The 26,805-nt window shown below is 53.7% G+C and overlaps 13 protein-coding genes across 13 annotated transcripts; 6 read left to right on the forward strand and 7 right to left on the reverse strand.

The window, feature by feature from the left end:
• Nucleotides 1-178: 178 nt before the first annotated feature.
• On the reverse strand, nucleotides 179-2,006 carry ACRALDRAFT_1047636 (uncharacterized protein). The gene is made up of 4 exons (XM_071015511.1): nucleotides 1,703-2,006; nucleotides 1,589-1,646; nucleotides 634-1,536; nucleotides 179-569 (listed from the first exon to the last, which is right to left on the reverse strand). Exons 1-4 carry the CDS (start codon nucleotides 1,706-1,708, stop codon nucleotides 409-411), a joined length of 1,128 nt encoding a protein of 375 aa, XP_070876632.1. The 5' UTR covers nucleotides 1,709-2,006; the 3' UTR covers nucleotides 179-408.
• A 786-nt stretch (nucleotides 2,007-2,792) lies between these two features.
• ACRALDRAFT_206887 (uncharacterized protein) lies at nucleotides 2,793-3,124 on the reverse strand (the record flags this gene model as incomplete). Its single annotated transcript, XM_071022130.1, has 3 exons — nucleotides 2,793-2,808; nucleotides 2,869-3,001; nucleotides 3,073-3,124. 3 exons carry the CDS (start codon nucleotides 3,122-3,124, stop codon nucleotides 2,793-2,795), a joined length of 201 nt encoding a protein of 66 aa, XP_070876633.1.
• A 939-nt stretch (nucleotides 3,125-4,063) lies between these two features.
• Nucleotides 4,064-4,970, forward strand: ACRALDRAFT_1028230 (uncharacterized protein; the record flags this gene model as incomplete). Its single annotated transcript, XM_071014839.1, has 4 exons — nucleotides 4,064-4,124; nucleotides 4,183-4,493; nucleotides 4,562-4,799; nucleotides 4,861-4,970. 4 exons carry the CDS (start codon nucleotides 4,064-4,066, stop codon nucleotides 4,968-4,970), a joined length of 720 nt encoding a protein of 239 aa, XP_070876634.1.
• A 521-nt stretch (nucleotides 4,971-5,491) lies between these two features.
• ACRALDRAFT_206889 (uncharacterized protein) lies at nucleotides 5,492-6,084 on the forward strand (the record flags this gene model as incomplete). Its single annotated transcript, XM_071022131.1, has 7 exons — nucleotides 5,492-5,513; nucleotides 5,554-5,656; nucleotides 5,690-5,695; nucleotides 5,746-5,794; nucleotides 5,824-5,882; nucleotides 5,920-5,991; nucleotides 6,033-6,084. 7 exons carry the CDS (start codon nucleotides 5,492-5,494, stop codon nucleotides 6,082-6,084), a joined length of 363 nt encoding a protein of 120 aa, XP_070876635.1.
• On the reverse strand, nucleotides 6,064-7,570 carry ACRALDRAFT_1074585 (uncharacterized protein). The gene has a single exon (XM_071018261.1). The coding sequence runs from the start codon at nucleotides 7,564-7,566 to the stop codon at nucleotides 6,556-6,558; it is 1,011 nt and encodes a 336-aa protein (XP_070876636.1). The 5' UTR covers nucleotides 7,567-7,570; the 3' UTR covers nucleotides 6,064-6,555.
• A 1,413-nt stretch (nucleotides 7,571-8,983) lies between these two features.
• On the forward strand, nucleotides 8,984-9,539 carry ACRALDRAFT_1068158 (uncharacterized protein; the record flags this gene model as incomplete). Its single annotated transcript, XM_071017533.1, has 3 exons — nucleotides 8,984-9,117; nucleotides 9,232-9,363; nucleotides 9,500-9,539. 3 exons carry the CDS (start codon nucleotides 8,984-8,986, stop codon nucleotides 9,537-9,539), a joined length of 306 nt encoding a protein of 101 aa, XP_070876637.1.
• A 337-nt stretch (nucleotides 9,540-9,876) lies between these two features.
• Nucleotides 9,877-12,013, reverse strand: ACRALDRAFT_1054832 (uncharacterized protein; the record flags this gene model as incomplete). Its single annotated transcript, XM_071015833.1, has 2 exons — nucleotides 9,877-10,062; nucleotides 10,121-12,013. 2 exons carry the CDS (start codon nucleotides 12,011-12,013, stop codon nucleotides 9,877-9,879), a joined length of 2,079 nt encoding a protein of 692 aa, XP_070876638.1.
• A 39-nt stretch (nucleotides 12,014-12,052) lies between these two features.
• On the reverse strand, nucleotides 12,053-12,570 carry ACRALDRAFT_206893 (uncharacterized protein; the record flags this gene model as incomplete). Its single annotated transcript, XM_071022132.1, has 4 exons — nucleotides 12,053-12,203; nucleotides 12,234-12,304; nucleotides 12,349-12,385; nucleotides 12,470-12,570. The coding sequence occupies 4 exons, from the start codon at nucleotides 12,568-12,570 to the stop codon at nucleotides 12,053-12,055; spliced, it is 360 nt and encodes a 119-aa protein (XP_070876639.1).
• A 334-nt stretch (nucleotides 12,571-12,904) lies between these two features.
• Nucleotides 12,905-14,549, forward strand: ACRALDRAFT_2099059 (uncharacterized protein; the record flags this gene model as incomplete). The annotated part of the gene is made up of 4 exons (XM_071022925.1): nucleotides 12,905-12,974; nucleotides 13,029-13,418; nucleotides 13,483-13,781; nucleotides 13,839-14,549. 4 exons carry the CDS (start codon nucleotides 12,905-12,907, stop codon nucleotides 14,547-14,549), a joined length of 1,470 nt encoding a protein of 489 aa, XP_070876640.1.
• Nucleotides 14,550-14,882: 333 nt separating this feature from the next.
• On the reverse strand, nucleotides 14,883-16,578 carry ACRALDRAFT_1054833 (uncharacterized protein; the record flags this gene model as incomplete). Its single annotated transcript, XM_071015834.1, has 3 exons — nucleotides 14,883-14,913; nucleotides 14,981-15,967; nucleotides 16,067-16,578. The coding sequence occupies 3 exons, from the start codon at nucleotides 16,576-16,578 to the stop codon at nucleotides 14,883-14,885; spliced, it is 1,530 nt and encodes a 509-aa protein (XP_070876641.1).
• A 3,234-nt stretch (nucleotides 16,579-19,812) lies between these two features.
• ACRALDRAFT_2025375 (uncharacterized protein) lies at nucleotides 19,813-21,532 on the forward strand (the record flags this gene model as incomplete). Its single annotated transcript, XM_071020307.1, has 4 exons — nucleotides 19,813-19,825; nucleotides 19,888-20,288; nucleotides 20,360-20,757; nucleotides 20,848-21,532. The coding sequence occupies 4 exons, from the start codon at nucleotides 19,813-19,815 to the stop codon at nucleotides 21,530-21,532; spliced, it is 1,497 nt and encodes a 498-aa protein (XP_070876642.1).
• Nucleotides 21,533-23,421: 1,889 nt separating this feature from the next.
• ACRALDRAFT_1074588 (mitochondrial 54S ribosomal protein mL59) lies at nucleotides 23,422-24,321 on the reverse strand. The gene is made up of 3 exons (XM_071018262.1): nucleotides 23,852-24,321; nucleotides 23,698-23,758; nucleotides 23,422-23,614 (listed from the first exon to the last, which is right to left on the reverse strand). Exons 1-3 carry the CDS (start codon nucleotides 24,241-24,243, stop codon nucleotides 23,579-23,581), a joined length of 489 nt encoding a protein of 162 aa, XP_070876643.1. The 5' UTR covers nucleotides 24,244-24,321; the 3' UTR covers nucleotides 23,422-23,578.
• Nucleotides 24,322-24,505: 184 nt separating this feature from the next.
• Nucleotides 24,506-26,722, forward strand: ACRALDRAFT_1060949 (uncharacterized protein). The gene has a single exon (XM_071016334.1). The coding sequence runs from the start codon at nucleotides 24,625-24,627 to the stop codon at nucleotides 26,680-26,682; it is 2,058 nt and encodes a 685-aa protein (XP_070876644.1). The 5' UTR covers nucleotides 24,506-24,624; the 3' UTR covers nucleotides 26,683-26,722.
• The last annotated feature ends 83 nt before the right edge of the window (nucleotides 26,723-26,805 follow it).

Raw genomic sequence — 26,805 nt, forward strand, 5'->3', positions numbered from 1 at the left:
TCGTATTTCCTAGCTACGTACTTGGTAGGGAGTACGCTACTTCCTACGATATTGTGGTTGGGAAAAGCATATCTCAGTACAGGCGGGCCTGTATCACTGGTGCCCCGCCGTGTTCGTCGATACCCGGAGTGGTTTTGGGACGTGGAATTGGTCCGCTCGCACCCGATGCGATGGTTGGCATCCAAGGAAATTCCCAAGTTAGACTCGTGGTATATTTGCCCTATTCCCTTTATTTACATGACAGTGACGCCCCAGGAAATGAAACGAATAACAGCGCAACAAATAACTATTTACGACTCGTAGATTCAGAATGGGAGGAAGGAAGACTGTTGCTTATGGCTGCAAACAGCCACCGGTTACCTGAGTGATTATCGGTTCTGTTTTCTTTCTTTCTTTCTTTTTTTCTTTTCAAGCCTGGCTATTCCGCTGAATTATCTCCCGTCTTTGCTTAACAGCGTTTGCGAGGTTGCCGAGAACCGACTCGGTGTCCTCCCAGGAAATACATGCGTCCGTGATAGAGACACCGTATTTCAGACCGGCCTTGCCCTCCTTCGGCACCTTTTGGTTGCCTGAAAAGAAATCATAAGTCAGTACAGCTCATATCTGGCTCGTCAAAATAAAGAATCTCCTTACCCTCGTTGATGTTGCTTTCGATCATGACACCCATGATTCCGGTCTCGCCCTTTGAGATTTGAGCCGCGAGATCTGCTGCCACCTTGGGCTGGTTTCTGTGGTCCTTGAGCGAGTTGCCGTGGCTGCAGTCCACCATCAGCCTCTGCGGAAGCCCGGCCTTTTCAAGTCCTTCCTTCGCTTCGGCTATGCTCTTGGCATCGTAGTTCGTTCCACGAGTACCGCCCCTGAGGATGACGAAGCAGTCTTCGTTGCCCACGGTGCCGACGATGGAAACGACACCTGGTTTGGTGACGGAAAGGAAATGATGCGGGTGCCGCACAGCACCAATAGCATCTATCGCCACCCCTAGGGAGCCGTCGGTGCCGTTCTTGAATCCGACAGGAAAGCTTAGGCCGCTGGCCAGCTCCCGGTGCAGCTGGCTCTCTGTTGTCCTCGCGCCCACGGCACCTACGGAGAGCAAGTCGGCGAGGAACTGGGGCGAGATGGTATCCAGCATCTCGCTCGCGATTGGCATGCCCTTGTCGGTCAGGTCGACGAAAAGTTGTCTTGATATGCGCAGCCCTTTGTTGATGTTGAAGCTGTTGTCGATATCTGGGTCGTTAATGAGGCCCTTCCATCCCACAGTGGTACGCGGCTTCTCCAGGTAGGAGCGCATGACAATGAGGAGCTCGTCCTTGTGCTTTTCTTGTTCCTTGAGAAGCATGTCGCAGTATTCGAGAGCGGCAGCGGGGTCATGAATAGAACAGGGGCCGATAATGACCAGTAGACGCTTCTTCTCATCGGTTCCATTGATCACAGCGACCGCTTCATCACGACCTGACAGGACAGTCTCTTTCGATTTGGGAGTCTGCGCAATCTCATGCTGAAGGAGGTTCGGAGGTGTCAGGGGGTTGTAGCCGCGAACTATCGAGTTATTAGCTGATGCGATGCGATAAGACGGAATGGGAAGGCTTACTTCTCCAATCCTCGCTGTCGGCCTTGTTGCCGACGTTCTTATTCTCGATGTAGAAGTTCTGCGAGGAGAGTCAACCAGCGTCCCAGACCAAGCCAAACGGACAGTAGTACTCACGCTCATCGCGGCCACGAAATACGAGACAAGTAGCTCGAGATATACGGAATTTAAAAGGAGTCGTAAAAGAGATGAATGAATAAAAAATAATCCCTTGACCGCAAACTTTCAGCAAGTCTGGCAGTCTTGAGCGTTCAGCTGGGGGAACCAGCGATTATTCGTTAAGGCCGCCGTAATCAATCCAGGTCGAGAGGCGAGTTTGATGAGAAGATCTAACCAAGCGAAAAACGAGTGCAGTGTGTCGCAAGAAAGAAGAGTAAATGTCCTTGCCGTCAAGAAGAAGAAGTTTCGACAGGATGATGGTACAGAGTAATATTGCAGCGACGAACTTGACTATGACTCGGATGGGCAGACGCGCCCCGCCACCGTGACTCTTGCCCCTCCCCCACTTCTGGAGCTACCTACCTATACGTTGTAAACGCTCGTTATCAGGCGTCGGTGGTTGGCTACGGACCGATTAGCTGCGGCGGGATCCCGATCACGGGCGGGGACAGCCGATTCCACACCGCTCGAATCCAACAGCGGAAGAGCAACTACAGTAATTACCTACTGCAGGTACTGCGATCTCTCTACGATATACGAAGTAAGTCCAAAGAGGATGTGTTCGCATAATCATAAGGATCTGTGTATTGAGTTTTCGAGCAGTTATGCTCCGCCCGCCACGCTTCGTAGCATGAGTTTCGCGAACATTCCTGCGCTGACTAGGGGAGCTTTGATTCGTGCCGGCGACATAATAACTGGCCTTCCTTGCATCTCTGCGAAACCCAGTGTTTAGAGGACAACGACGACTTGCCGCTGATCAGAGAGCGACAACGAATACATAGTTAAAAGCAGTGGCAATGGCAATATACTAATAAAAGCAATAACTCGAGTCGTAGTGTACTGACGTGATGGGGCAACTCCTGATCATGCTGTTCGCCGACTGACCAAGCATCGTCATGTCCAACAAGACGATGGGCTGAGGGCAGCATCAGGACAAAGCAGTGATGGTGACTCAACGGATGCAGAGACAAAGGTATCTGTTTCTTCACAGCTGACTCATTTTCTTTTTATAATTATGGTAGACGCTCTTCAAGCCGAATCAACTGATTCAAGCCAGTCTTTGTCTACAACAACCAAACGCCACAGATAATACTTGCCATTGCATGGTGGAATAGTATTGCAACAAGAAATCAGCATCATGGACATCCTCAAGCCTTAAAACCGGCCTTGGGGACACGACACTATGGTCTTCTGTTGTGTATCGTAACTGGTTCGACACTAGTTTGGGCGTCGAGTGTTGGAAACGACGGTCTTCCCCTGAAGACGGAAACAAAACAGCATGATTCTCTCTTTATTATGCAAGTCAAAATAGGATAGTAAAAGGACACCGTCGTACACAGTCCAGTCCCTGAGGAGCGACAATGATTCTGTCAGCTTCATCTGTGACCAGAAATTGTATGTCTTACTTGGCCCTGAGATCCAATAGGATGTGAAGTAGTAATACTTATTACCTGAGAGGGATATGACCCAGCTGGAACACGTGACGACACTCACCTTCTATGATTCAGGTACGTACCGACGACCCAACATTCAGGGCTGAAAGATGGCAACCTCCACCCATGCACCTGACTACCACTGCCACTGCCACTGCCACACGCCTGTGCTGTGCAGCCTGACGCTGGCGCCACCCCAGAGCCCCATCCCTAATTTCCATCTTGCTTTTCGTCTCATCGACCTCCTTCCCACTTGGCTTCCTGCCTTCGTACTTCCACCAAACCAACACAACGTCGTCACTAACTCTCTCGTTTTTGATCTCGACGCGTCGTCTTTTTTTCCTACAACGAGCTCTTCCTTCCAAGCCTCGACATCGGAAACCTCCGTCGTAACAGTCAAACACACCCTTCTAAAGGTATGTCACCGTATCGTTTCCCGCCCCCTCTGTCGTCATCGCAATCTCCCCATTCGCACCTCCATACGACTTCATCCTCAACAGCGGCTCTGCCCTGCCACGTCCGAGGGTATGACTGCCCAACTACGCGTGGCTTGATACTGCCTCGCCTCGGTCGGGTCCCCGTTCTACCAGCTCCTTCGGTATCTGTGGCACGCGCCGAACCCCACCCTGAAGCGGGGGGGCGGCGGTCTCTGGTGGGATTGACGGGAGAACGAGAGTCGCATACAACGTCCTTCGGCTCCCCTGATCCCATCACCCAGTTGAAGACGTCGTGTCATTTAATTCTTTGGCATTGCCTGTTGCTTCTGCTTTTCCTTTGAATTCGGTGCACTTTAGGGTAGCCTGGAATAGGCATTGTGTCGATTAAAGTGCTCTGGTCCATTATACTGACGTGCGCTGTCAAACAGATATAACCAAACATCATCACTATGGCTCAGGAGGATGCCGTCTACTTGGCCAAGCTTGCCGAGCAAGCTGAGCGCTATGAGGGTATGTGATAAATGTGGAACATTACGCGATGGAATTCACAAACTGACGGACGTGTCAGAGATGGTCGAGAACATGAAGGTCGTCGCATCCGAGGATCGCGACCTGACCGTTGAGGAGCGCAACCTTCTCTCCGTTGCCTACAAGAACGTTATTGGCGCCCGTCGTGCATCGTGGAGAATCGTCACTTCCATTGAGCAGAAGGAAGAATCCAAGGGCAACGCGTCCCAGGTCGCGCTGATCAAGGATTACCGCCAGAAGATTGAGGAGGAGCTCGCCAAGATCTGTGAGGACATCCTCGAGGTCCTGAGCAAGCATTTGATTCCCTCGGCCACGTCTGGCGAATCAAAGGTCTTCTACCACAAGATGTACGTTGGATACGCGCCCCATGGACCCTATACTTTGTGCGGTATACTAAATCTCTGGCGAATCACAGGAAGGGAGACTACCACCGTTACCTCGCCGAGTTCGCCGTCGGTGACCGCCGTAAGGACTCTGCCGACAAATCTCTCGAGGCGTACAAGGCTGCCACTGAGGTTGCTCAGACTGAGCTTCCCCCGACCCACCCCATCCGCCTGGGTCTGGCACTGAACTTCTCTGTCTTCTACTACGAGATTCTCAACTCCCCCGATCAGGCTTGCCACCTCGCCAAGCAGGCCTTCGACGATGCCATTGCTGGTGGGTTGCCCCTTTTCCCGAAATCCTTTCTAGCTACTTATCCTAACGTCATCGATCACAGAACTTGACACCCTCAGCGAGGAATCGTACAAGGACTCGACCCTGATCATGCAGCTTCTGCGTGACAACCTGGTAAGTTGCCTCGGCACATCTCATTCACCTGTCTCCTAGCTCCTGCACGTCGTATCAGTTACTAACCCTTCACCTAGACCCTGTGGACGTCGTCCGAGGCTGAGCCCGCACAGGCTGGCGCTGGCGAGGCTCCTCCCGCGAACAAAGAAGAGGAGGCTGCCGCCGCTGATGCGCCGGCCGCGGCGCCTGAGGAGGCACCCAAGCCCGAGTAAAAAAATAACCTTGTCGCGTTGCTTTCTGGAACCTGCGGTCATGGACATGGGTGGACAGGTGTCTACGGAGTGTGGACTGGAGACTCGGTTTTCTGCGAGTTGGCATTATTAGGGCAAACGCACGTGCGCAATCAAGATTTTCTTTTGGGGAGAGGAAACCGATTTCATCGGGTCCTTCTCGGGGAAACGGGTGATGAGGGCTAATAGAGCTTTTTCGGGGGTGAGAAGTTACCACTGCTGCTTGTTAGACTCTAATCGACACCGCCTTCGACACCAATACATGAATGTGTGTCAATAATTATCATAGGACGGCGTTATTCGGATGCAGGACTTTGGTTAATTCCGACTATGGTCCAGTTGACCACTGCCCGTACCAGTCAATCCAAATATAACAAGGAACCTAATCATAGGTGATCAGAATGAGTACTTTTTCTGTGGTGTTGTTGTTATTGCTGTCTATCTACAGTGGTGGCGCTCGGAGTTGGGCGGCTTGAAGCATTCCATTAACAAAGCGTAGTAAGCACTTCCCATACAGACGACATACAGGGACCTGTGACCTTAGATCGTGGCCGTTATACCCAGCCAACTCTCCCTATACCCAGAGATTTTGGCGGGTTCCCCTTGCCCCCTGATAATCGCGCATTAGACCTCGTTTCCGATTCATAATGACACCCTGGCAGTTGACTAATCATCATGGGTTACCCACACTCCTGGTCAAGGTGATGAATCATTATGGCTGGTGAGATTTTGAAGCCTAATCATTGGAGATTCGCGAGCAAAATGCCCTCAGCTCTCGCGGCATATGTCGTACAGATCAATCAATCCATGGCTGGTCATATCTTTAACATGTAAACTCTCACAATCACCACGGTTACTGTGCCATTCAAAGTATCACATGGAAGAAAATTGTATTAGGTACTGAGCACCGGTATCCCGCATAGGCCCTGTCCGGTATCCCGCATGCGCTAATTGTTTTCTATGTATCTTTGAAGTACCTTTCTAGCTAAATTTTGTGATAAGGTACTTGCAAAATACCTTGAGTGCCCCGCTATATTTATGGAGAATAGATTATGTATCTTTAGGTACTGTCCCTGCCAAATTTAGTGAGAAGATACTTTATAGATACTTTACTCCTAGGGTACATCATAGAATAACATTCATGTATCTTGTACGTACCTTACCGGCTAATTTTAGTGACTAAGTACTAATAGTTACTTATACGCTATATTCTATCCTATGATGTATGTACCGGACTTCGGGGCGACTTAATCGGGCTCGGTCAACCTTCCTAAAAGGGATAGGCGCTTGCGGGATACCGGACAGGGCCTATGCGGGATACCGGTACTCATTAGGTACTATACAAACTGGAACCCCACGAACTTCTGATGCTAATATAACGCAACATATAGCCCTCAACCATGTGTAATGGTAATTGAACCTTGGCCGCCCCGAGAAACAATGGGATGAGGGCTCTGGCCGTCCTCAAACAGTGCTCGGACACCACCAGGCTTGTAGGCCGTGGGATCAATCTCCTTAATCTCTTCGAAGTGGCAGCTAGATGGCCGAAAGTCGAACTTCTTGAAAAGGGTTGAGCCTTCGTGTCCAAAGTCCTGCCATGAACGCACCACGAAAGACTGCTGCCCCAGGTAGTCCTCTTCAAAGCAGACCTCGCAGTCCATGGAACAATGCTTACAGGAGACGCAAGCCTTGCTCCCCGGGCCCCCGCGGATGGCACTGCCAATTCCACGTCCCAGGCGCGAAAGTGATCTCCGATTCCAGGGCAAGTCGTCTTTCCACAGGCCCAACAACTCAAGGTGCGGGCACACAGTCAAGAACGAACACCCCAAAGCAATGACATCCCAGTTTATCCGGCGTAGAATCAGAGGTGGCGACGTCGGGATGTATGGGATGTAGGTCCTCTCCTCGCGCAGGAGAAAGCGGCCGTTCTTGACCTTTGGCTGGGCTCGGTAGTGACGCCGTACGCCGAGTCCGTCCTCTTCGCAGAAGTCTTCTCGATAGTACGGTGCGAGTAGGCGATCTAGTAGTCGCTTATGGGCCTTGCGGAGTTGATGTGGAGGTTGCCGTGCATATTTGAGAGCGAGCTGGGCATGGCTGCGTTGCATATAGTGTGGCTGATACAACGGGATCTCGTGGTCGACGTGGCATTTACGGCTCCGGAGGAATTGGTACTGGTTGGACATCTTGCGTGGGAGATACTGAGGCCATCTTGGACATGTATGAGACTGTCTCGATTTCATGGCAGTGATGCCTGGAAATACCACCGGGTGAAGTTGCAAGCAGTCTGCGCACGCCCAGTGGTCCAGCGACGTACATGCGACGTCTCCTAGGAACTCGAGACGTCTAACTAGGGACAGCTGGCGTACCTCCGACGACCAGTCCCGATGCCCCAGGAGGGCCTGCATGGCTTTGCAAGTCTGCGAGAGGGCCATTTGGCTGTGGAGCGAGGCGTGCCCCAAGATCAGAAGCCATATCTCGACAGGGAGGTCCAGAGCCTCGACTGCTGACTTCGGCGTTGGGTTTGCTGTCGTTTTGACAAACGGCCTCCTAATAATGGCCCGACAGACTACTCGCAGACATTGGCGGCAAAGTCGCTTGATTTTTCTCAGAAGCATAATGAATAGATAGGAAGGTGTCAAGACAGATTATGGAGAACTGTAATGCGGCGATCGTTTGAGGGGAAAGGTAGGTAGGTCGGTTGAGGACTGAGCGACAAGCCGAGGACCTCATTATCTATAATATAACACAGTTCTCGTACACTTGAATGAGGCTCGTTTTGTGGCGGATGGCTGAAGTATGCCAGCAAAACCTTACCAATTCGACGACGACATACCTTGCCGAGCTTCCGCTGCCCAAGGCTCATTGGATACTCAAAAGAATAGAAACAGTCTACGAAGTAGGCTAGTAGCTGATTTCTAAACACAGGACGACGTTACCTCCAGCAACTTAGAACAGCGGACGCGTAATAGGTCATAAGCCGGACGACGATGGACGAATATCTGAGAATGTAGGTCGAAATGGTGTTTTATTCCTCGGAAGGAAACAATCCCTATGATTAGTTCGTACGAAGGGTTGTGTGCTGAAAGAATTATGCATGAACATCTTGATATCATTGGAATTTCGAAGCTGCCTGTGAATACAAAGAAAAACGGAAGAGGAGAATATATAACAACTTCTTCCGCCGCATTTTGTTACACGAGGCTCCGGTTGCTCCCCTCTTGCGCAGCTGCAGCAGGTTCTTCCCGAGTAACCCATTGTCTTGTTGAAAGCTGCCGTAATGGATGGTTACAAACAATTGCGGACGATATTGAGATGAGGGATGTGAAGGAAAAAAAGGAGGGAAAAACGTGAGGCCAGTAATGGAGGAAACAAGATAATGTCGTGAAGGTGCAACTACGTTGTACATGGTGGAGATACTTTCATACGATACGCGAACTCCGAAGCAGGTAGCTCTTTGGTACGTGGCGGTGGGACCATTGCACATGTGACGTGACGTGACTGCGACGAGCTTGGAATACAAGGCAGCCAGCAGCAGCACAAGCAATCCACCCCAGTGGCCTGATGCTGGTGCCAGGCGGGAAAAAGCTACCTGCTTCAAGTGGGGTAAAGTACCTGTTGTAGAGCTCCAGACCCAGCAGCTCCAATAACAAGCTTGGAATGCTGCCCGGTTTCGTCACTGCTTGGTCGTTCTCATTTCAGTCAGCAGACACGCTCGCTGAATCGCCGACATACATATACCGAGTGATACAGACCTCCCTTTCTCTTCCACCCCTAAAACCACCTCATCACTCAGTATTCGAGACGCTTTCATCACTCGCAACAATGATTCGAACCTCCGTCGTCAAGGCCGCTGTCCGCCAGCCCCTAAACATCGCTTCCCGCGCCACTTTCACCACTACTGCTCGTGTCATGGCTGCGGGCGACACCGGTGCTCCTCCCAAGACTGGCGGCCCTGGGTAAGTCCATTGATGGCATCAAGAAGCTGTTTCTACTACTTCCCCCCCGTGTATCAACTAGCTCCGCTAGAAATACAATTAGCCAATTCGTGCTCTGTCTAACCCCCTTCGCAGAGACGCTTTCCAGAGGCGCGAGAGGGCCAGCGAGGAATTTGCTATCCGCCAGCGCGAGAAGGAGAAGCTCCAAGAGATGAAGAAGAAGATTTCTGAGCAGCAGGCTCACCTGCAGAAGCTCTCTGACCATATGTGCGTTCCCAAGAGATTGACAATCCCCATCGTCCCTCCGTCCCCTGTTTTGTTTTCTCTCCTACATCCCTGCTCAGTGGTCCCGACCAGCGAGTGTTGTATTCATCTTGCTAATGAGTTGTTCCTGTCGTTGCAGCGACGAGATTACGAGGGACCAGGGCGGCGAGAAAAACTGAGCTTTCAATATGCGCGGAAGCATCTGGATGCCAATAGTCATCGTCCATGAAGGGGGAAGGAAAGCTCGGACGCGAAACCAGCTGCATTGTTATGATCGCAGGAATGTCTTTCCATGGGATTGCGGCTGCGTGAAAATACGTATCACCGCATACTAGGCGAGTAATGTACATGTAGAAATGATCATCAAGAGCACCGCGAGTGCAGCCCATGTCCTCTTAATTGGACAAATATTTCTTTTAGCATTGTCCTGTACCCCCATAGCTTCCCACAGCTTCCCGCAGCCTCCCTCCGATTGTGCATCTCTGTTTCGTTCTGTCTTTTGTCAAGAAAACACTTCTATCGCCTGCCCATGTAGGAGCGATAAAATCCCTCGGCAGCGTCGCTTTCGGCTCCATATTGGGCGCCGAGGTTGGTGCTCGACTTTTGGGCTGCCGAAACCTTGGCTTGAAGTGAAGCTGCGTTTTGATCGATCCACTGGAGCTGCGAGAGATGACCGTTGAGGACCCGGACAATTTGGCTCAGCTGTGAATACTGTTAGTTCTGCGGCGTAGTTATCAAGCTGGAGTAAAATAGGACGTACCGGATCTTCTGGCTTCGTGCCCTTGCTCAAGGAACCCGAGATCTCATTGACCTCCTTGACCATCTTGGACAGATCCCGGCTCTTTTCGTCAAGGTGCTGGGTCAGCTTCTCGGCCAGCTTGTACGTGCGTTCACGCTCCTGGTCAGGACCCGCGAGGGCCTCGCCCTGGCCCATCTGGCGAGAGAACATTTCCTTGACCTCATTCTCGTAACGGTTGAGCCACTCCTCAAGTTCATCCTGTTGACTCTCCACGGACTGGAGCTGCCGCTCAATCTCATGGCTCGCCTTTTCCGCCTCGAAAGTATTAAGGTAAAGCTTCTGGACCTTCTCGCCGTTGTTGACAAGAGTGAGGTCCCAGCCGGATGCCTCTCCGGCATACTGCTTAAACTCCTTTTGATACTTGGATAGGTCGGAAGCCCATCTAGTCAGCACATCGTCCATCGACTTGTTCTTCAGGCGAGGTAATTGAGAAGGAGGTCCAGTCGTCGAGGCGCCCAAGGCATTGCCCGAAGTCGTTGTGGCGTTCTGAGTAGCGGTGCTCGTGCCCGGAGCTGTAGTTGAAGGCTTGGCTTCAGCACCGGAAGAAGTTGTCGTTGTAGGAGCGGCAGCAGTTGTCGTCGATGCCGCTGGGGCGGACGTGGTGGTCGCCGGCTGTGACGAGGCCGGAGTTGCAGCAGCACCGAAGAGACCACCACCACTGGCCGGCTTCGATTTGTCTTGCGTCGTCGCGGAGCTTTGGTTTCCGAACAGAGAGGACGTAGCTGGTGTAGTAGTAGTAGCGGGCGTGCTTGTCGACGAGGCGGCTGGCTTATTGCCAAAAAGGCCCCCAGAAGTCGGCGCAGTCGTAGTTGCTGGGGCAGCGGAAGGGGTCGCGGACGAAGTAGCGTTGCCAAAAAGACCGCCAGAAGTGGTAGTGGCGGGAGCGGATGTAGCGGGCGTCGACGTGGCGGGCGTCGACGTAGCAGGTTTGGCGCCAAACAAACCGCCAGCTGACGTAGAAGCTGGCTGGGCGGTCGAAGTCGACTGTTGATTTCCGAAGAGGCCGCCGCCAGATGATGTGGTAGTAGCAGCAGGCTTCTGACCAAACAAGCCGCCACCTGTCGACTGTGCACCGGCTGTGGAAGTATTACCGAAGAGTGAAGTGCCCGAAGTTGCAGGTTGGTTCGAGGAGGCAGCTTGAGTGGTCGTCCCAGTGGCAGCGGATCCAAAGAGGCCCCCTGAGGCGGGCTTCGATGTGTCCGTCGGAGGCGCTCCGGCTGGCGTGGTCGACGGCTGAGCAAAGAGACTCTTTGCGGGAGTCGCTTGCGTAGTGGGCGTTGTGCTAGCTGGTTGCTGTGTGTTGGTGGCCGGCGACGTCGGATTCCCAAACAGCCCGCCAGCCGAAGTGGTCATCAAGCCAGTGGACTGTGTCTGACTCGTAGGTTGAGAGCCAAACAACCCACCAGAGGGTGTTGAGCTACTGGCATTCCCAACTCCTCCGAAAAGACTTGGTTTCGAAGCAGAATTGGCATTGCCCGTATTACCGAACAGCGAAGACCCTCCAGTCGCGGTTGAAGGAGTAGTAGACGTAGCAGCGTTTCCAAACAGACCGCCAGATGTAGCTGGAGTGCTGGAAGTTCCAGTGGTGCCAGGAGCTGCAGAAGTGCCGGTATTTCCAAACAGGCCGCCGGGCTTCTGTTCAGAGCCGCCCCCGAATAAGGATCCTCCCGAGGTCGAATTCCCCGTGCCAGAACCAGCTGCGGTATTGGAAGTGCCGCCCAGGTTGCCGAAGGAGAAGGAAGGGGTGCCGGTAGTAGCTCCAAAAAGGCTGCCAGAGGCTGGGGCAGAAGTCGTCGGGTTTGACTGTCCGCCAGAAGCCGGCGTCGATTTGGGAGCCCCAAAGTTGAACGACATGGTGGAGAGCGGTTGCCCGGAGACGATATTGGTGCGGATTTACTGTCTCTTTAGACTGCGAGCGCGAGCACAAAAGTTGTGGCTTGACGGAGCTCGTTCGATGATGCCGGCAGCAGTCACGTCGCGATCGATGGTCGTGATAGATGGGTCAACAATTCGAGTCTCCGGGTAGACCGCGAGCGTTGCGCAGCTCGGGGGTAGGCGTCACGAGCAGTGTGACGAGCGGGTGTAGGTGGGCAAGGAAGGTGTGAAAGCAAGCCTCAAATTACTGGGTAGGTGACAGCTTTTTTCCTGAACTCCAAACGCGACCTACGAAGTATTACTAGCGCGCTGACCTTGCCTGGCCAGTGATGGCAGCTAACATAAGGTGGCCTGTGCGTACGTATGGTGACTAATAACTTATAAGTAAGGAGGTACCTACTTACTTAGTAAGTCATTATCAAGGTCACGTGATACTTTTCGCTTCGTGCAAGTTTGGTTTCAACTTTCAGCCCAGCCCAGGAAAATGACAGTGATCCAGTCCCACTTGGGGGCCCCCCTTCTTCTGAGATTAGCATGTGCCGGGTCTTGGCCTAGGGGGCCTAGAACACCTCCGATCTTCGATGTGTGTCTCGGCCAGTTTGAAACCGGCTCGTCCAGACTCAAGACTCTCCAGTCATACAAATTAATAGATTTCTTGGATCAAACAATACTTGTCCCTCCTCCATCCTGCCTCGTTACTTACCACAGCTCGACCCCGTCTGTCATATTTCCTCCACCGACGTCGCTGAGATTTTCCTTGGGCACACGCTAGACTCGCACACTTCGACATACTCTTCCATTGCGAATCTCCAACGTCCCACGCGACAAGAACAACGTCATCGACCGAGTTTAACCACGTATCTGCCAGTTATGTCGGGCTCAGACAACCTCTCGCCTCCGGAGCGAGTCGGGGTTGCTGATCCAGGAACCCGTGATCTTGGTTAGCCAGCCTGCCGTGCCCTGTGCCTGGGACGTTGCTAATTTGTTGTCGCAGCCGAGTTTTCCGAATCAGATGATCACTTCTCAGATGCCCAATCCGCGCCCATGAGCGCCCCGACCTCGCCCACCCCGAAAACCCGAGTGGAGAAAGTCGACAACGAGCCATCATACGGCGAAGTTCCTGGCACAGAGGCTTATCGCAAGCGAGAGGAAGACGCAGTGCCCGACGAAATTGCCGTCGTCGGAGACCGATCCCCGACGAGCCCAGCTGCCGATGAAGACCAGACACCGCTTGGTAGCCAGCACATTCCCAAGACTGTCGTCGAGGAGTCCACAGGCGTCACAGGGGACCATTCGGAAGAATACAAAGAAAATCGCAAGGCAGATGCCGACGCAGACCTGGTGCTGAAGTCAGACGGTGAAGCCGAAGGGAAATCTGGCCCTGGTATGAACTGATATAGCCAACGCCTAGCGGAGCAAAGACAAGATGTTAACCACCTGTATCGTAGAAACCTCTGCGTCTCCCATGCCGGAGTTGACCGCCGCGACATCATCCCCCACGAGGGAGGAATTCGAGGACCCCACGCCATCCATTGCCATACAAGATACCCAGTCGACATCGCTACATGAAGAAGGGCCAGTGACAGAAGAGGACGAAGAGGACGAAGAGGACGACTTTGATGATTTCGAAGAAGGTGGGGATGACGCAGACTTCGACGACTTTGATGAAGGCTTCGAACAGCCTACGACAGAGGGGCCCCCAACCCCTATTCACCCACAAGGATTTGCGCCCACGACGCTACCTTTCGTACGGCTTGACACACCCTCCTCCTATGAATTGCAAAACACTAATCCTTGTGTGCAGCCGGTTCCCTACATCAATGACCTCGATACGGACGAAATATTCACGGCCGTGGATCCTTGCCTGCACTCTCTTTTCCCACCAGAAGAGCTTGATATCCCCGTGCTCCCACCTCTTCCCAAAGACAACCCCCACTTTCTCACCAACCGCAGCGCCTCCCTCTGGAACCAACTAGTGGCCCCTCCGCCACTGTCACCCCCCGACTGGATACGGTCACGTATTCGCCGTCTCTTTCTCGTTTCTCTCGGCGTTCCCGTCGACCTCGACGAGATCCTCCCAGCTTCGAAGCAGAAGAAGCTTGTTCTCCCGTCCTCGGTCCACCGCAAGACCTCCACCGGCTCCCTGCGCAATTCGTCAGACTCCCGGCCGGTCTCGCGTCTTCGCCAGTCGGAGGCCAACGCGTCATCTACCAGCCTCGATTCTCATGGCAACGTGAAACCGTCGAGCAAGAGCCGTCGCAAGGGACCGCCGCCCCTGCCCAACCTGGACCTCGTTGCTGCCCGGCAGCTCGCCACCACAACGGATGAAGCGCTGAATGGCATGACAGACGATGAACTCAAGAATCATGTCCAGAAGCTCGAGGATACGGAGAGGATAGCAAAGGAAGTGTTGGAGTATTGGCGTAACAGGACGGACGAAAAAGTTGGGGACAGGGAAGCCTTCGAAGGCGTCATAGAAAACTTGGTGAAACACGCGCGCAAGGTTCGAAAATAATTGGCACGAAGCAGACATAGGTTGCAATGAAAAGATAACCTAAGCCTTTTCCTCTCCTCTTGTTGCACGGTACACATGACGGATACGTGCCTACGCGACCAAGACCTGTGTGTCGCCATTCTCCTCTACGCCCTGTCCGACAACCAAGAAAGCTTTCACTCTGCATCAATAAGCGTGGACAGATGGCTGTGTATTTTTGTTTCTTATAGTATTCACCATATGGCCTATCTACAACCTACATGTAGACATACTAACCTGAACCATAGTCATCATCTCGTCATGCCCGTTCTTTACACGCTGACCTTTTTCCAGTTCAAGACTCCCAATGACATTTTAGGACGTGCTGGGCTCGAGGGTAACACCACTAGAGGATTGTTCAGTTAGCGATGGGCGATTTAAAAAGTGTCAGGGTGGCTTTCTCGGAAACTTACGCAGCAATGGTAGCCCAGCCGATGAGGCGCCAGTGCTTCTCGATACGTCGGCTCAGGGCAACCTTCTCGCCAATGTTGGTGCAGGCGGGGCTTGTGAGGATCAGCTTGGCCGCATCGTTCTTGATGGCGGCAACCTTGGCACCCGTGGACGTGGAGCCAATGTTGACCATGATGACCTCGTTCTTGGCGAGCTTCGCCACCTTGGCTTGCTTGCCGTCGGCAGTCCGGACACCGAGGAGACGCTTGAGGAGATAAAAGTTGATCTCAATCTCGCTGTAAATCTCGGGCAGGCGGCCCTTGAGACCGAGGACGAAGCCGACGAGACGATCGGCACGGCAGAGGGTGGGATCGATGCGGGTACCGACACCGATGAGACCACCGGGGACAGCGTACTTCAGCTCGTTGAACTCGGAGTTGAGGGTGACAATGCGGCTGAAGATGGGGGTGCACTTGAGGGCGCCCTTTTCGTCGCGCGTGACGATGCCGGGGCGGATCTCAATCTCGTCGCCGAGCTTCAGGACGCCGTGCAAGATGGAACCGCCAGCAACACCACCCTTGAGCTCGTCAATCTCGGCACCGGGCTTATTGACGTCGAAAGACCGAATGACGATCATGTGGGGGTCGAGGGTAAAGTCGCGGATGGGAATGGGAATGGTGTTGACGATGGCGGCGAGGGCGGCGTCGATGTTGAACTTGAGCTGGGCGGAGATGGGGATCACCGGGGATTTTCCGGCGACGGTTCCTCGGATGAACTTGAGGATGGACTGATAATGCTGCTGGGCAGCTTCAGGCCGCATCAGATCGACCTTGTTTTGCAGGATGATAATCTTGTCCAACTTCATAATCTCGATGGCCGCAAGATGTTCCGAGGTCTGTGGCTGGGGGCAAGTTTCATTGCCGGCGATGAGGAGAAGGGCAGCGTCCATGACGGCGGCACCTGACAACATAGTGCTCATGAGAATGTCGTGACCGGGGCAGTCGACAAACCTAGGGGTTGTGAATTAGTCCTCTGCACGAAAGAGGGCCGTCTGACGACCAATATCCCATCCTGGGCCGAGTGGGTGGTGGGTGGTTAGGTCGACTTACGAGACATGGCGCAGCAGTCGGTAGGTTCCTCCGCAGCCTTCCCGCTCGCATGGAGGATCGATCTCCTTTTCACTCTTGTAACTCCTGAAGCAGCCTGGCCGCGGGCATTCCTGATTGTCACACTGGTAGATCTTGGCATTGGCATAACCCAGCTTGATGGTAATGTTCCGAATGAGTTCGTTCTTGAAACGGACAGTTTGGACGCCGGATATGGCTTTTACGACGGTGGATTTTCCGTGAGCGACGTGACCAATGGTTCCAATGTTGATGGTAGCTTGCCGTGCAATGATCTCGGGGGTCAGTGGCGTGAGGGACTTGACGTCGAGGTCTTTCGGCTCGGTCTGTGGGGGTAAGGCAGGTCGCTGAACTGAGCTGTCGGCAGTGACTGGGTTTTCGGACTTCTTGAGCGCACTCTTGAGAGGCTGAGTCTCCTCGGCGTGTTCCTGGATGGACTCGCCAGAGTCGGACTCGGACTCGATGTCGTCAAACTTGTTGTCCCCGTTGGCAGACATATTTGCAGTGGTGGTGGCGGGGCAACTGTGCTGGGAGAGAGTGGTGGTGGGGTAATATGCGGTGCGTCGCTCAACGCTCTCTCGGATTGTCGTGAAGTTGCAAACACGGATTAGGAAATTACTGTGGGAAAAAGGAGGGAGATTGTATTTGCTGGTATTACGGGCGCTTCTTTTCAATCAGGGCAAGCGCGATACCGTTGTTGCCTCTTTCCAAAGATCCGGTGACGGCAAAAGGGGATTTCGGCTGGTGGGTTTGAAGCATTAAAATTCGAAGTGTGGAGGAACGAAGTATGACTCTTACGCTATGCCGGATAGGGCACGATAAGCTGATAAGGCTCAGTGGCCCCCATACCTACTCGAACCGTTGTCCAACGACGTCTTGCCAGAAGAGGCCTGTTATTAGGTAACCTTTGTGGACAAATCAGTAATCACGTACCGTACCAACAAGATACCTACGAATACGGAGAAAAAGCCGAGAATCTGAGATGTGTACTCGTTTGATGACGAGGTCCCTCTTATAGGAGCTGCTTGTTTCCCAGCAAGCAACTGAACGCTACAGGCCTGTGGCATGAACCTGGCAGGAAACACCGCCTTTACCTGAGGCTCCTGAGAGTTTTATATTAAGAAATGTCACTTCTCCTTTCGAACCTTTGAAATCGCCAGCCTTGGCAATACGCTGGGCGAACGATCTGGCACGCATTTGTCCATCAAAGCGGCTGTCGTGATTTCAATCCTCCCTTTTTGTGGCTGGAAGACGCGTGTATCATGGTGTAAATACACGTGTGCCTGGTTCTGCAATCTCGGTGCCGAGTAGCAAAGTACAACGACCCAGCCGCCACGAATCCGTAGGACTGAGATGAACTGTTTATTTGTTGCGAACCATCTTTCCTTGCGTCCCAATGCAACGTTCGACTACTCTGCTCGGCTGTTCGAGGAATGACACCGAAGACACGGTAACGACGGGCCATCTCTTACGGTGGGCCAGCCTTGTCATCGGCAAGTGCTTCTCTTCAGCGAGTATAGTATGGAGCATGGAGAAAAAGAAGCTGAAAGGTAGGGTCTGGGGCAAATCGGTAATGTGTACCTACCTAGTGGAGATGTTGAGCGTCCTTCAAAGTGAATGCTGCTGCTTTACTTGTACAGCCAGGGGACGTGTGATTATCTGTGTGTGGCTTACGAATAAGTCGAAGATATAAAATAGCAATGAGTCTAGTCTGCTCTTGGGCTTGTTTATTTTGATAGGACCTTAACAGGAGTTCATGCTAGAGTATCCGAGTAGGTATGGCCGAAAGGGGAGGTGCCGAAAGGGAGGTGCTTCGAAAGAGGTGTTCGTGCATTAGGTGATGTACCGACACATTGGCGGATATTATATCGGACCATAACGGCTAAAAGGTCGACTTCGGTCCTGTACGGAAGATATGCCTCGAACATTTGATGTAGTATGTCGGGGGCTATATGTATACATACAACATCAGGTCCACGGCATGAGCTCCGTTGAATAAAGAAACATGAAGAAGTACAGTAAACCCGTTGATGGGGACGCAGATAAGGCACAGAACAAACAAAAGTGAAGGCTCCCGGACATGACGTATCATCATAATTAGCAAGACAAAGTATCGTTTCCACGAGACTCGAGATACTCGGCTCGGTTATCGATTTTTGGTGTTTCGCGAGTGATAATGACAAACCAACAGACGGTAAGTACTTAGGTACCTAAACTATACGTAAGTAAGCTGACCTGTCAAGTTCCGAAAGTACCTACGAAGAACAAGTGGTGTCATTTTTTTCACCGGCCCCCACTCCACTGACTTTCGTCCATCCCCGTTGCTTCTCTTGCCGCCCACTCCACAGATAGCTGGACGGCCATCACACAATTTCGCACGCTCATTGGCGGCGCGTTCTGATATCCTAGTCGTCCCGGGCATGTTGCACTCGGCGCAAATACACCAGCGGGACCTATCACGGGTGCAGATCTGCCATGCGGGTGGTAGGCGGCAACAAGGGTTTAACCTCGCCAAAGCTCTTCGTCGAGTCGGCACCCGCTTCTTGTTCTCACCATCGCCCAAAGAATGAGGGGGGTTGACAATGCTCCTCGCTCCGAAAGGGCAGGGCTTCCCATATTCGGGCGAGCCCAGCGCAATGCCCAATCACCTCGTTCACTTCGCGCTGCGTACCCGTCTGGATGCTCCCTCGAGAGGTGCCAAGCATCAAAACTTGACGCTGCGTCTTTGGGACCAGCGGTTCGAATGCTTGATTAGAGAGACCTAGCCTCTCGTTGGTGCCGCCATTCACATCTGCAAGTGCTACGGTTGCTGGCGTACGCATGCCATGGACCGAAATACCCTCGTCTTGTTTCCCTTGTTTCCCACCCCTCTCGTGATTTGATTCCGGAGTTTATTGACTGTTGGTCCGGACGAGCGTGGGTGTGTGGGTGCAATATCTGCTTCCCATATACTTACCTGCCCACTGCCTGTGTGCTCGTTCCTCGTCGTTCACATCTCTTCGTCCACATCCTCATCCTTCAGTTTCTCGTTCGGAAAGCCGTTGCGTGAACAGAGCAAAAGACGATCTGTCTCCTCTGGAGCTCTAGTCGCACTTGTGTGTACAGCGTACTTAGCCGCTTGCAGGGTCACCTCCAGATCTGTGAGACGAGACGGGTCCGCACTTATCCAGAATCACGGCGCTTCGACGATCCTGTCGTGGCCGGCGTCTATTCTTCCACCATCGTCGAATCGCTGGTCTGGGAATCGGGCCCCGACCTATCAGCACCATTCCCTGCTCATCTTGCTGGTGCTGGTCTCTAAGCCCACCCTTCAGGTAACGATTTCCATTTGGTGTCTCTCTTTTCCTTCCCTTGCCCACACTATTTCTCTAGGGGGTGCTGGTCCGGTCCCCGTCCCATGGGAGCGATTCTTTCAAGCAAGAGTGGCTGAGCCGTCTCAAAAGCAACCCCCTCCCCCCAGCTTCTCGAACTTCTCGGGAGTCTCTTTCTTTCGACAGCTGGTCTCACCTAACATTTCATTTCTCAACCTCATATTATTTTTCTGCTTCGCCCTCTTGCTCACCTGTCCAGGCTTTCGCAGGGCTTTGCCATAGCTTACTCTCATTGTCAAGCTACGAGCACCAGGGGTGCCTCTTACGTAGTCCCTTTCTTTCAGCTACCTATATAGAAGTGGTCTTCCCTTGGTTTCTTTCTCCGCGCTGTGGGACTAGAACGAGAAACGTCTGCCCGTCATGGCCCCGCAAGGTATGTCTTTGTTCTCAGCTGTTTCATCTGATCCAACCGCAGCATCTAATTTTCGCCATCAGACGACAACAGAAAGCGGCCAGCCGCTCTAAACCTCACGGCCAAACGTTCCGCCTCGACAGACTCGTCATCCTCGACCTCGTCCTTAAAACCGCCTCGCACGCCTCGTTTCGCCGAAGCCACATCAGTGCACTCTCCTGTCGACGGCCCCCGATCCCCCTTCGTCACCATGGACGACAAGTCAGAACTTCCCCAGTCGCAACCGGGCGACATTGGCTTTGGCTATATTAACAACCGGGAGTCTACCGCCCCTCCCATGAGCCCAAAGACTCCCCTCAAGAGCGCCATGAAGGTGCCAGGAACGCCAGCAAGATTCGATAACCCCCTGAGCCCGACGTTCCGGGAGGAAGATGTCCTGGACAAGCAGGAGTCCAAGACCGACAAGGACCAGGCCCGGGATTTGGTACGTGACAGCTCTATGACGGCGAGCCGAAAGTGGTCGGAATTAGTCCAAAAAGCTAACTCGAATTGCAGGCGATCAAAGCCCGGGTGCGTATGGCCAAGTTTGCCCTCCGGGGCGTCAGCTTTAGCTGTGCCTTGATCATTATTTCCATGCTCTCAGCCTCCTTCTCCATTTTCAACGCAACGAGGGCCCTGCCCGCGCATAGTGGCCTACCCTCCTGGGCAGAAGGGACAAGGCTATGGCCCCAGATTATCGTCCTCGTCGTGGCCGGCATCTCGCTTCTCGGTTGCATTATTGTCTTCCTAGCCTACTGCCGCGGCGGCCACCGGCGAGCGGAGAGGGTTTCGACTTACTACACCATGTTTGCCATTGGGTGGTTCATCTGCTCCATGATTCTCTGGGCCGTCTCGGCCGGTATCTTCCAGCACTCCCGGAGCACAATGGACGGCAAGGACATGTGGGGATGGAGGTGAGTCTTTTTTAATTTCCCCCCCATCAAAACCTGTCCACCTACTGTCTTATGATCGAGCCCTGGTGTGCTGACTTTGATTTGCTATAGCTGCCGCGAGAATAGACGTGCCGATCTCTACAGCAACGAGGTCGACTATGCCCTCGTCTGCCGCCTGAACAACTGGGTTCTCATTTGCATCTTGATTGAGATCGTAATCGAGATCATTGCCATCTCTCTTTACACCATCGTCTTCTACCGCTACTACACCAAGCGTCGCCTCCACAAGTCCATGGACATGCGCGACAAGGCCCGCACTGATCTCTACCTGGCTCAGCTTCGGAGCCAGTCCGCCCCCAACACACCTGGTCTCCGGTCTCCGAGCCTCAAGTCCCCCGGCCTGTACAGCCAGTATGCTCTTTCGCCTCGCAATCCCGAGAAGACATTTGCGTCCCTCGGCGCCATCGAGGAGGGCTCTCAACAGCCTTCCTTCACCCCCGGCACCCGTTTCGTCGAGCCCGAATCCAGCTTCGCCCTGAAGCAGCAATCCACCTTCAAGCTGCAGGCGCCGCCCACAAAAGCCCCCTCGGCGAGACCCAAGAACCAGGGCGGCTTCACCCCGACTTCCACCGAGGCGCCGAGCTTCCCCGTCCAGCCGGAACCCGTTGCTCAGCCTCCTCAGCATCAGCCAGCACATGTGGAGCATGAGCATGTCGGCGGCGCGGCAGACGAACCCGTGTATGAAGCAGTGCCAATTCCCGGGGCGTACGCCGACATGGCCCCAAAGCACAGGTAACGGATCAATATGACGGAAACGAATTGGGATAGAGGAAGATGCGCGAAACACGGCGAAAACTGTGACGATTAGCGAGTTCAAAAACAATGTCCTTGAGGGAGGGTGTTGACGGGACAGTTCACGATGATGTTTTCATATATCAACTGAGCTGGGTCCAGGGGATCGATCCGATCGATCCCCTCTTCACACCTATCCAGTTGGCGGTGACTATTCGGTTTCATTTGTCCTCCGACTTATATATACCATTTTGGCGTTGGGGAACCATGGGAGGTGACGCTTTTTCCTGCTTGGCTGGACCGGAAGGGATGAATATAGGTAGCCTTTCCAATTAATTCACAAATTTCCTTTCCTTGACGCGCCTAGTCTTATATGGGGTAGTATACGTTTACATTGGACATTTTAATCCCTCGGGCTGTGCCCAGTGTGTGTATTGATGTGTGTGTTGAGATTCTCTACATCACTGGCGGGTGCCATAAGTGAATATGCGAATATCAGATCATGTTTATCCAATGCACCAGGAGTACCCAGGATGGCCCAAGGAGCGCCAGTTCCCGCCGAGATTCGAACTTGGTCGATCTGAGTTCGAGAGACTCGGGCCTTGTCTGGCCACGGTTCATCGGCGGGTTCTCATAACGCTGAGGAGACCGGGGCCCAGCTCAAACTGTGGAAGTGCTTCTGGATTGTGGCTTCAGAATGCCTTCTTCGTGCAAGCGAATTGTGCGTTGCCATCCCACTCGCATCCGCACCTCGCGGTGGCGGCATATGATGTCTCAAAATATGTCATGAGATGGTAAGTGAGGCCCCGGATGTCGTGTCTATAGCTCCTGCGCCGGGGGTGGGGTCTTTGGCGCTAGCTGGAACAGGCGCGCATGTCGTAGACTAGCAGCTCTACACAGCTTGCCCCGGCCGTTTACAGAGATAGCACATGCTGCAACAGAGAAATCGAGCAGAGCAGTCATTGAATAGGCCTCTCCACTGCCTCTCTTGCTGCTCACTCATCCACAATAGCAAAGTGGACCTTCATCCATAAACTGCAATCCCGGCACCCGACGAGCAGCTCGCCCGCCGCACCAGCATCCTCGAGGTCCGTCTCGGCAAAGGCAAAACCGCGATCGTTACCACACCGACAGCCACGGTACCAGCAGCCCTGCGCCTCGTCAAAGGGCAAATCATCAAGGTCGACGTTCTCGATGCCGGTCTGGAAAGACGTAGCCACCGGGCCCCCCTGATGATGCTGCCCTTCGTGGCCAAACGCTCTACTGGTCCTTGTGGCGGCGGAGACGGCGCGGAGTGAGAGGTCGTAGGCAGCGCGAGATTTCGGATCCGAGAGGGTCTTGTACGCGACTGTGATCTGATCGATTGTGAACACCGGACTGCTGCGGCTGGTACTAGCGGCAATGTGTGCCGGCAACGGCGTCCGGTTTGCTGGTTCCGACTTGGCCTTATCCGGGTGGTGTCGTAGAAGCGCTCGGTGGTAGGCGCGTTTGACGAGTTGGGACGGCTGGTGATGGTCTTGGTCTGATAAGAGTGCCGGGGAAATGTCGAGGATTTCGTAATACGTTTGTGGTGTACTATGCAAGCCCATGGGTGAGATGTTCATGGTGAGAGTAAGGGAGCGAGCAGTCGGCTCCAAGAGGGGCGAGGGTTGGGATGCGAGGTTGAGGGGCTCGACTTGATTTTTCAGTTTTTAGCCATTCCCGTGTTGCCCGGCACTGTGATCACGTGAGCAAACGTAGATGTCAAAATCGACCTTGGGATCACCGGCCGAGCGAGAATTGGCAAAATAAAATGCCCATAAACTCCGAGAAATAAAATGAATGCAAGGGACCATGGCGGTTGAAATCAGGGACATTCTCTGCATGTATCTCACATCCCCATATTCGTGCTGGGATGGTGCTGCGCAGCACAGGAAGCTCCCAGCATCAAGACACATAGCCCCGAGTGTTGTAAAAATGATCTTGTTCGCGATACATAGGTAGTGATACATAGGTAGTATATACACAGATAGCTGAAGTCGGAAAGTTCCCAATAAAGTGTTGTCGTCGCTTATTTGGGGAACTTCTTCCACCCGTATCTGCCAACCTGTAGTGTAGGCAATATGTCAGTGTCTGTAATACGCAAAGAACAAGCCAGCGGCCCCATAAGCCTTGTCGAGTTGAACTCACCTTCTTCCATTCCCTCATCAGCTCGGGCATACCCAGCATGGCGCCTCTTCTCTTTTCCATTCTGCATGCTGTTAGCACGTCTTGTTCGTCTCAAGATTGAAAGACGGAGGACTGAGCTCGACAACTCAGCAGTCCCAACATAGATGCCACATACCTCTGAATGCTCATCCTCTCGTGGATGTGTCCCTTGACCTTCTGTCCCACACCTGTACCCTTGACCCTCAAACCGTGCGTGACGCGCTCTGCCAGGCGATATTCGGTGCCCTTGACGGTGGGCGGCAACAGCTCTTCTACGCCATGTTCGCGAGCCAGCTTGACCAACTCCGCTTGCCGCCGCAACGAGTATACCGGCTCGTGGCGCTTTCCGGTTATGGGATGCTTATGCGGCTTGAAGGGGTTGGGGGTGTCTTCTTGGTAGAGGGTCTTGTATGTCTCTGGCGTAGCGCCGGCGGGGAGGATGGCTGGAGGAGGATAGCGGGCGAGAAACCGTTGAAGGCGCGCCGGGAGGGCCTTCGCGAGCTGTACATACTGCTCTGTTGCTGCCATTGTCGCAGAGTCCGAGTGTTCGAGTCGTATCGTTGGTGCACCGAGATGCTCGTGTCGAAGAGCAATGGGCGTTTTCTTCTGGTACCCACTCCGAAGTCCGGACCCACTAAACTTGACTATATGTACAGTATTAATAGTATATACACGGAGTACGTGTCATGAAGTACATATATGAGCACTGGGTACCGGTACCTGGGTAGGTACCTAGGTATCCGCTGACAGACATATCGAGCTGTGTTTCTTCCCATCTTCGATCAATCACCAGCTACTTGCCGACGTTTGGTATCTACGACAACTTGCCCAATACGAGCAACACAGAAGAACATCACAACGATTTCCTACTCTTGATACACCTTCGCCCAGACCAAAGCTCTGCCCAGAATGGCCGGGCCCGGAGTAGCAGCGCCCAAACTGCGGTTCGTCCCGAAAAAGGAGCGCGAGCGTCAGGCTGCCGAAAAAGCTAAGAAAGAAGCAGAGGAGCTCCGACGAAAACAGGAGGAAGAGGCTCGGAAGAGAGCCGAGAACGAGCGGCAATGGCTAGCCAAGGCCGATGAACAGGCCCGACAACACGAACTCGAACGGGTTCCCCCACGGGCTCCCGAACGCGCACCAGATCGCCGAACAGGGCACAAAGGCGCCACTAAGCAAGGAAAACGCGATCCGAGAATGTCCGAGGAGGAGTTTGAGAAGCAACAGCTGCGCGAGCGGTACCTCGGTCCCGAAGTCAACCGTCACTCGAATTTTTCAGCAGCAAAAAAACGGAAGAGAGCCACCGAATTCAAGTTCGACTGGGACGAAGCCGAAGACACGACCCTCCGAAACGATCCCCTAGCCCCGACAACAACGAACGGCAGGACCAACTCGTTGGGCGGCAACGACAATGCCGACGACTTTGGCGAAGAAGCCGAAGAAGCGGCCCGGCGACGCGCGAGACGAATCCGAGAGCAATACGGGGAGGATGGGCCCGAGCTGGCGCGGGAGTTCATGGACAATTGGTATGCGGCTCGCGACCAGGCCAAGAAGCGCGCGGAACGGTTCGGGTTCGGCAAGCGGTGGAACGAGAAGACTCTCGAAGAGATGCAGCCTCGTGACTGGCGCATCTTCAAGGAAGACTTTGGCATTGCTACAAAAGGCGGGTCCATCCCGAATCCGATGCGAAGCTGGAAAGAGTCGGGACTTCCGAAGCGGCTGCTGGAGATTGTGGAAAGCGTGGGATACGACGAACCGTCGGCTATTCAGAGGGCTGCCATCCCCATCGCGCTACAGGCGAGAGATCTCATCGGCGTTGCCGTTACCGGTTCCGGTAAAACGGCAGCTTTCCTTCTTCCGCTGCTTGTCTACATCTCCGACCTACCGCCTCTGGGAGAAATCAACAGGAACGACGGTCCTTACGCCCTCATCCTGGCGCCTACGAGAGAACTGGTACAGCAGATCGAATCCGAGGCCAACAAGTTTGCCGCGCCGCTCGGCTTCAGGGTGGTCAGTATAGTGGGCGGTCACTCGCTAGAAGAACAGGCCTTCGCGCTCCGCAACGGCGCGGAAATCGTCGTTGCCACGCCCGGCCGATTGGTGGACTGTATCGAACGGCGACTCCTGGTACTATCGCAGTGCTGCTACATCATCATGGACGAAGCCGACCGCATGATCGACCTCGGCTTCGAGGAGCCGGTCAACAAGATCCTCGACGCGTTGCCCGTCACCAACGAGAAACCGGACACGGACGATGCCGAGAACGCGCAGCTGATGAAGAGGTACCTCGGCGGGCGAGACAAGTACCGACAGACGATGATGTACACGGCGACGATGCCGAGCATCGTGGAAAGAATGGCCAAGAAGTACCTGCGGCGGCCGGCCATCGTGACCATCGGCAACGTCGGCGAGGCGGTCGAGACGGTCGAGCAGCGGGTAGAGTTCGTGTCGGGCGAGGACAAGCGGAAGAAGAGGCTGCAGCAGATCCTGTCGTCGGGAGAGTTCGCGCCGCCGATCATCGTCTTTGTCAACATCAAGCGCAACTGCGACGCGGTGGCACGCGACGTCAAGCAGATGGGCTTCTCGGCCGTGACGCTGCACGGCAGCAAGACGCAGGAGCAGCGCGAGGCGGCGCTCGCGTCGGTGCGGAACGGGCAGACGGACGTGCTGGTGGCGACGGACCTGGCGGGCCGTGGTATCGACGTGCAGGACGTGTCGCTGGTCGTCAACTTCAACATGGCGACCAACATCGAGTCGTACACGCACCGTGTCGGCCGAACCGGCCGAGCCGGCAAGTCGGGTGTGGCCATTACGTTCCTCGGACCGGAGGATACGGATCTGCTGTACGATCTCAAGCAGATGCTCTCCAAGAGTACCATTTCAAAGGTACCGGAGGAGTTGCGGCGGCATGAGGCGGCGCAGCAGAAACCACAAAGGGGCGGATATAGGAAGGATAGGAAGCTAGAATAGGTGCCTCGGTAATATTATCACGGATTTTCCTTGTCGACTGTATGATATTCATCTTGAAGTTCGGTCTCTATTTCTTTTCTTTTCCCAGTCGCCGTTCTCGCTCATTTCGATGCACGTACAGTG

Source organism: Sodiomyces alcalophilus (genome assembly GCF_042370955.1).
Source record: "Sodiomyces alcalophilus JCM 7366 unplaced genomic scaffold ACRALscaffold_2, whole genome shotgun sequence".
Lineage (NCBI taxonomy): Eukaryota > Fungi > Ascomycota > Sordariomycetes > Glomerellales > Plectosphaerellaceae > Sodiomyces > Sodiomyces alcalophilus.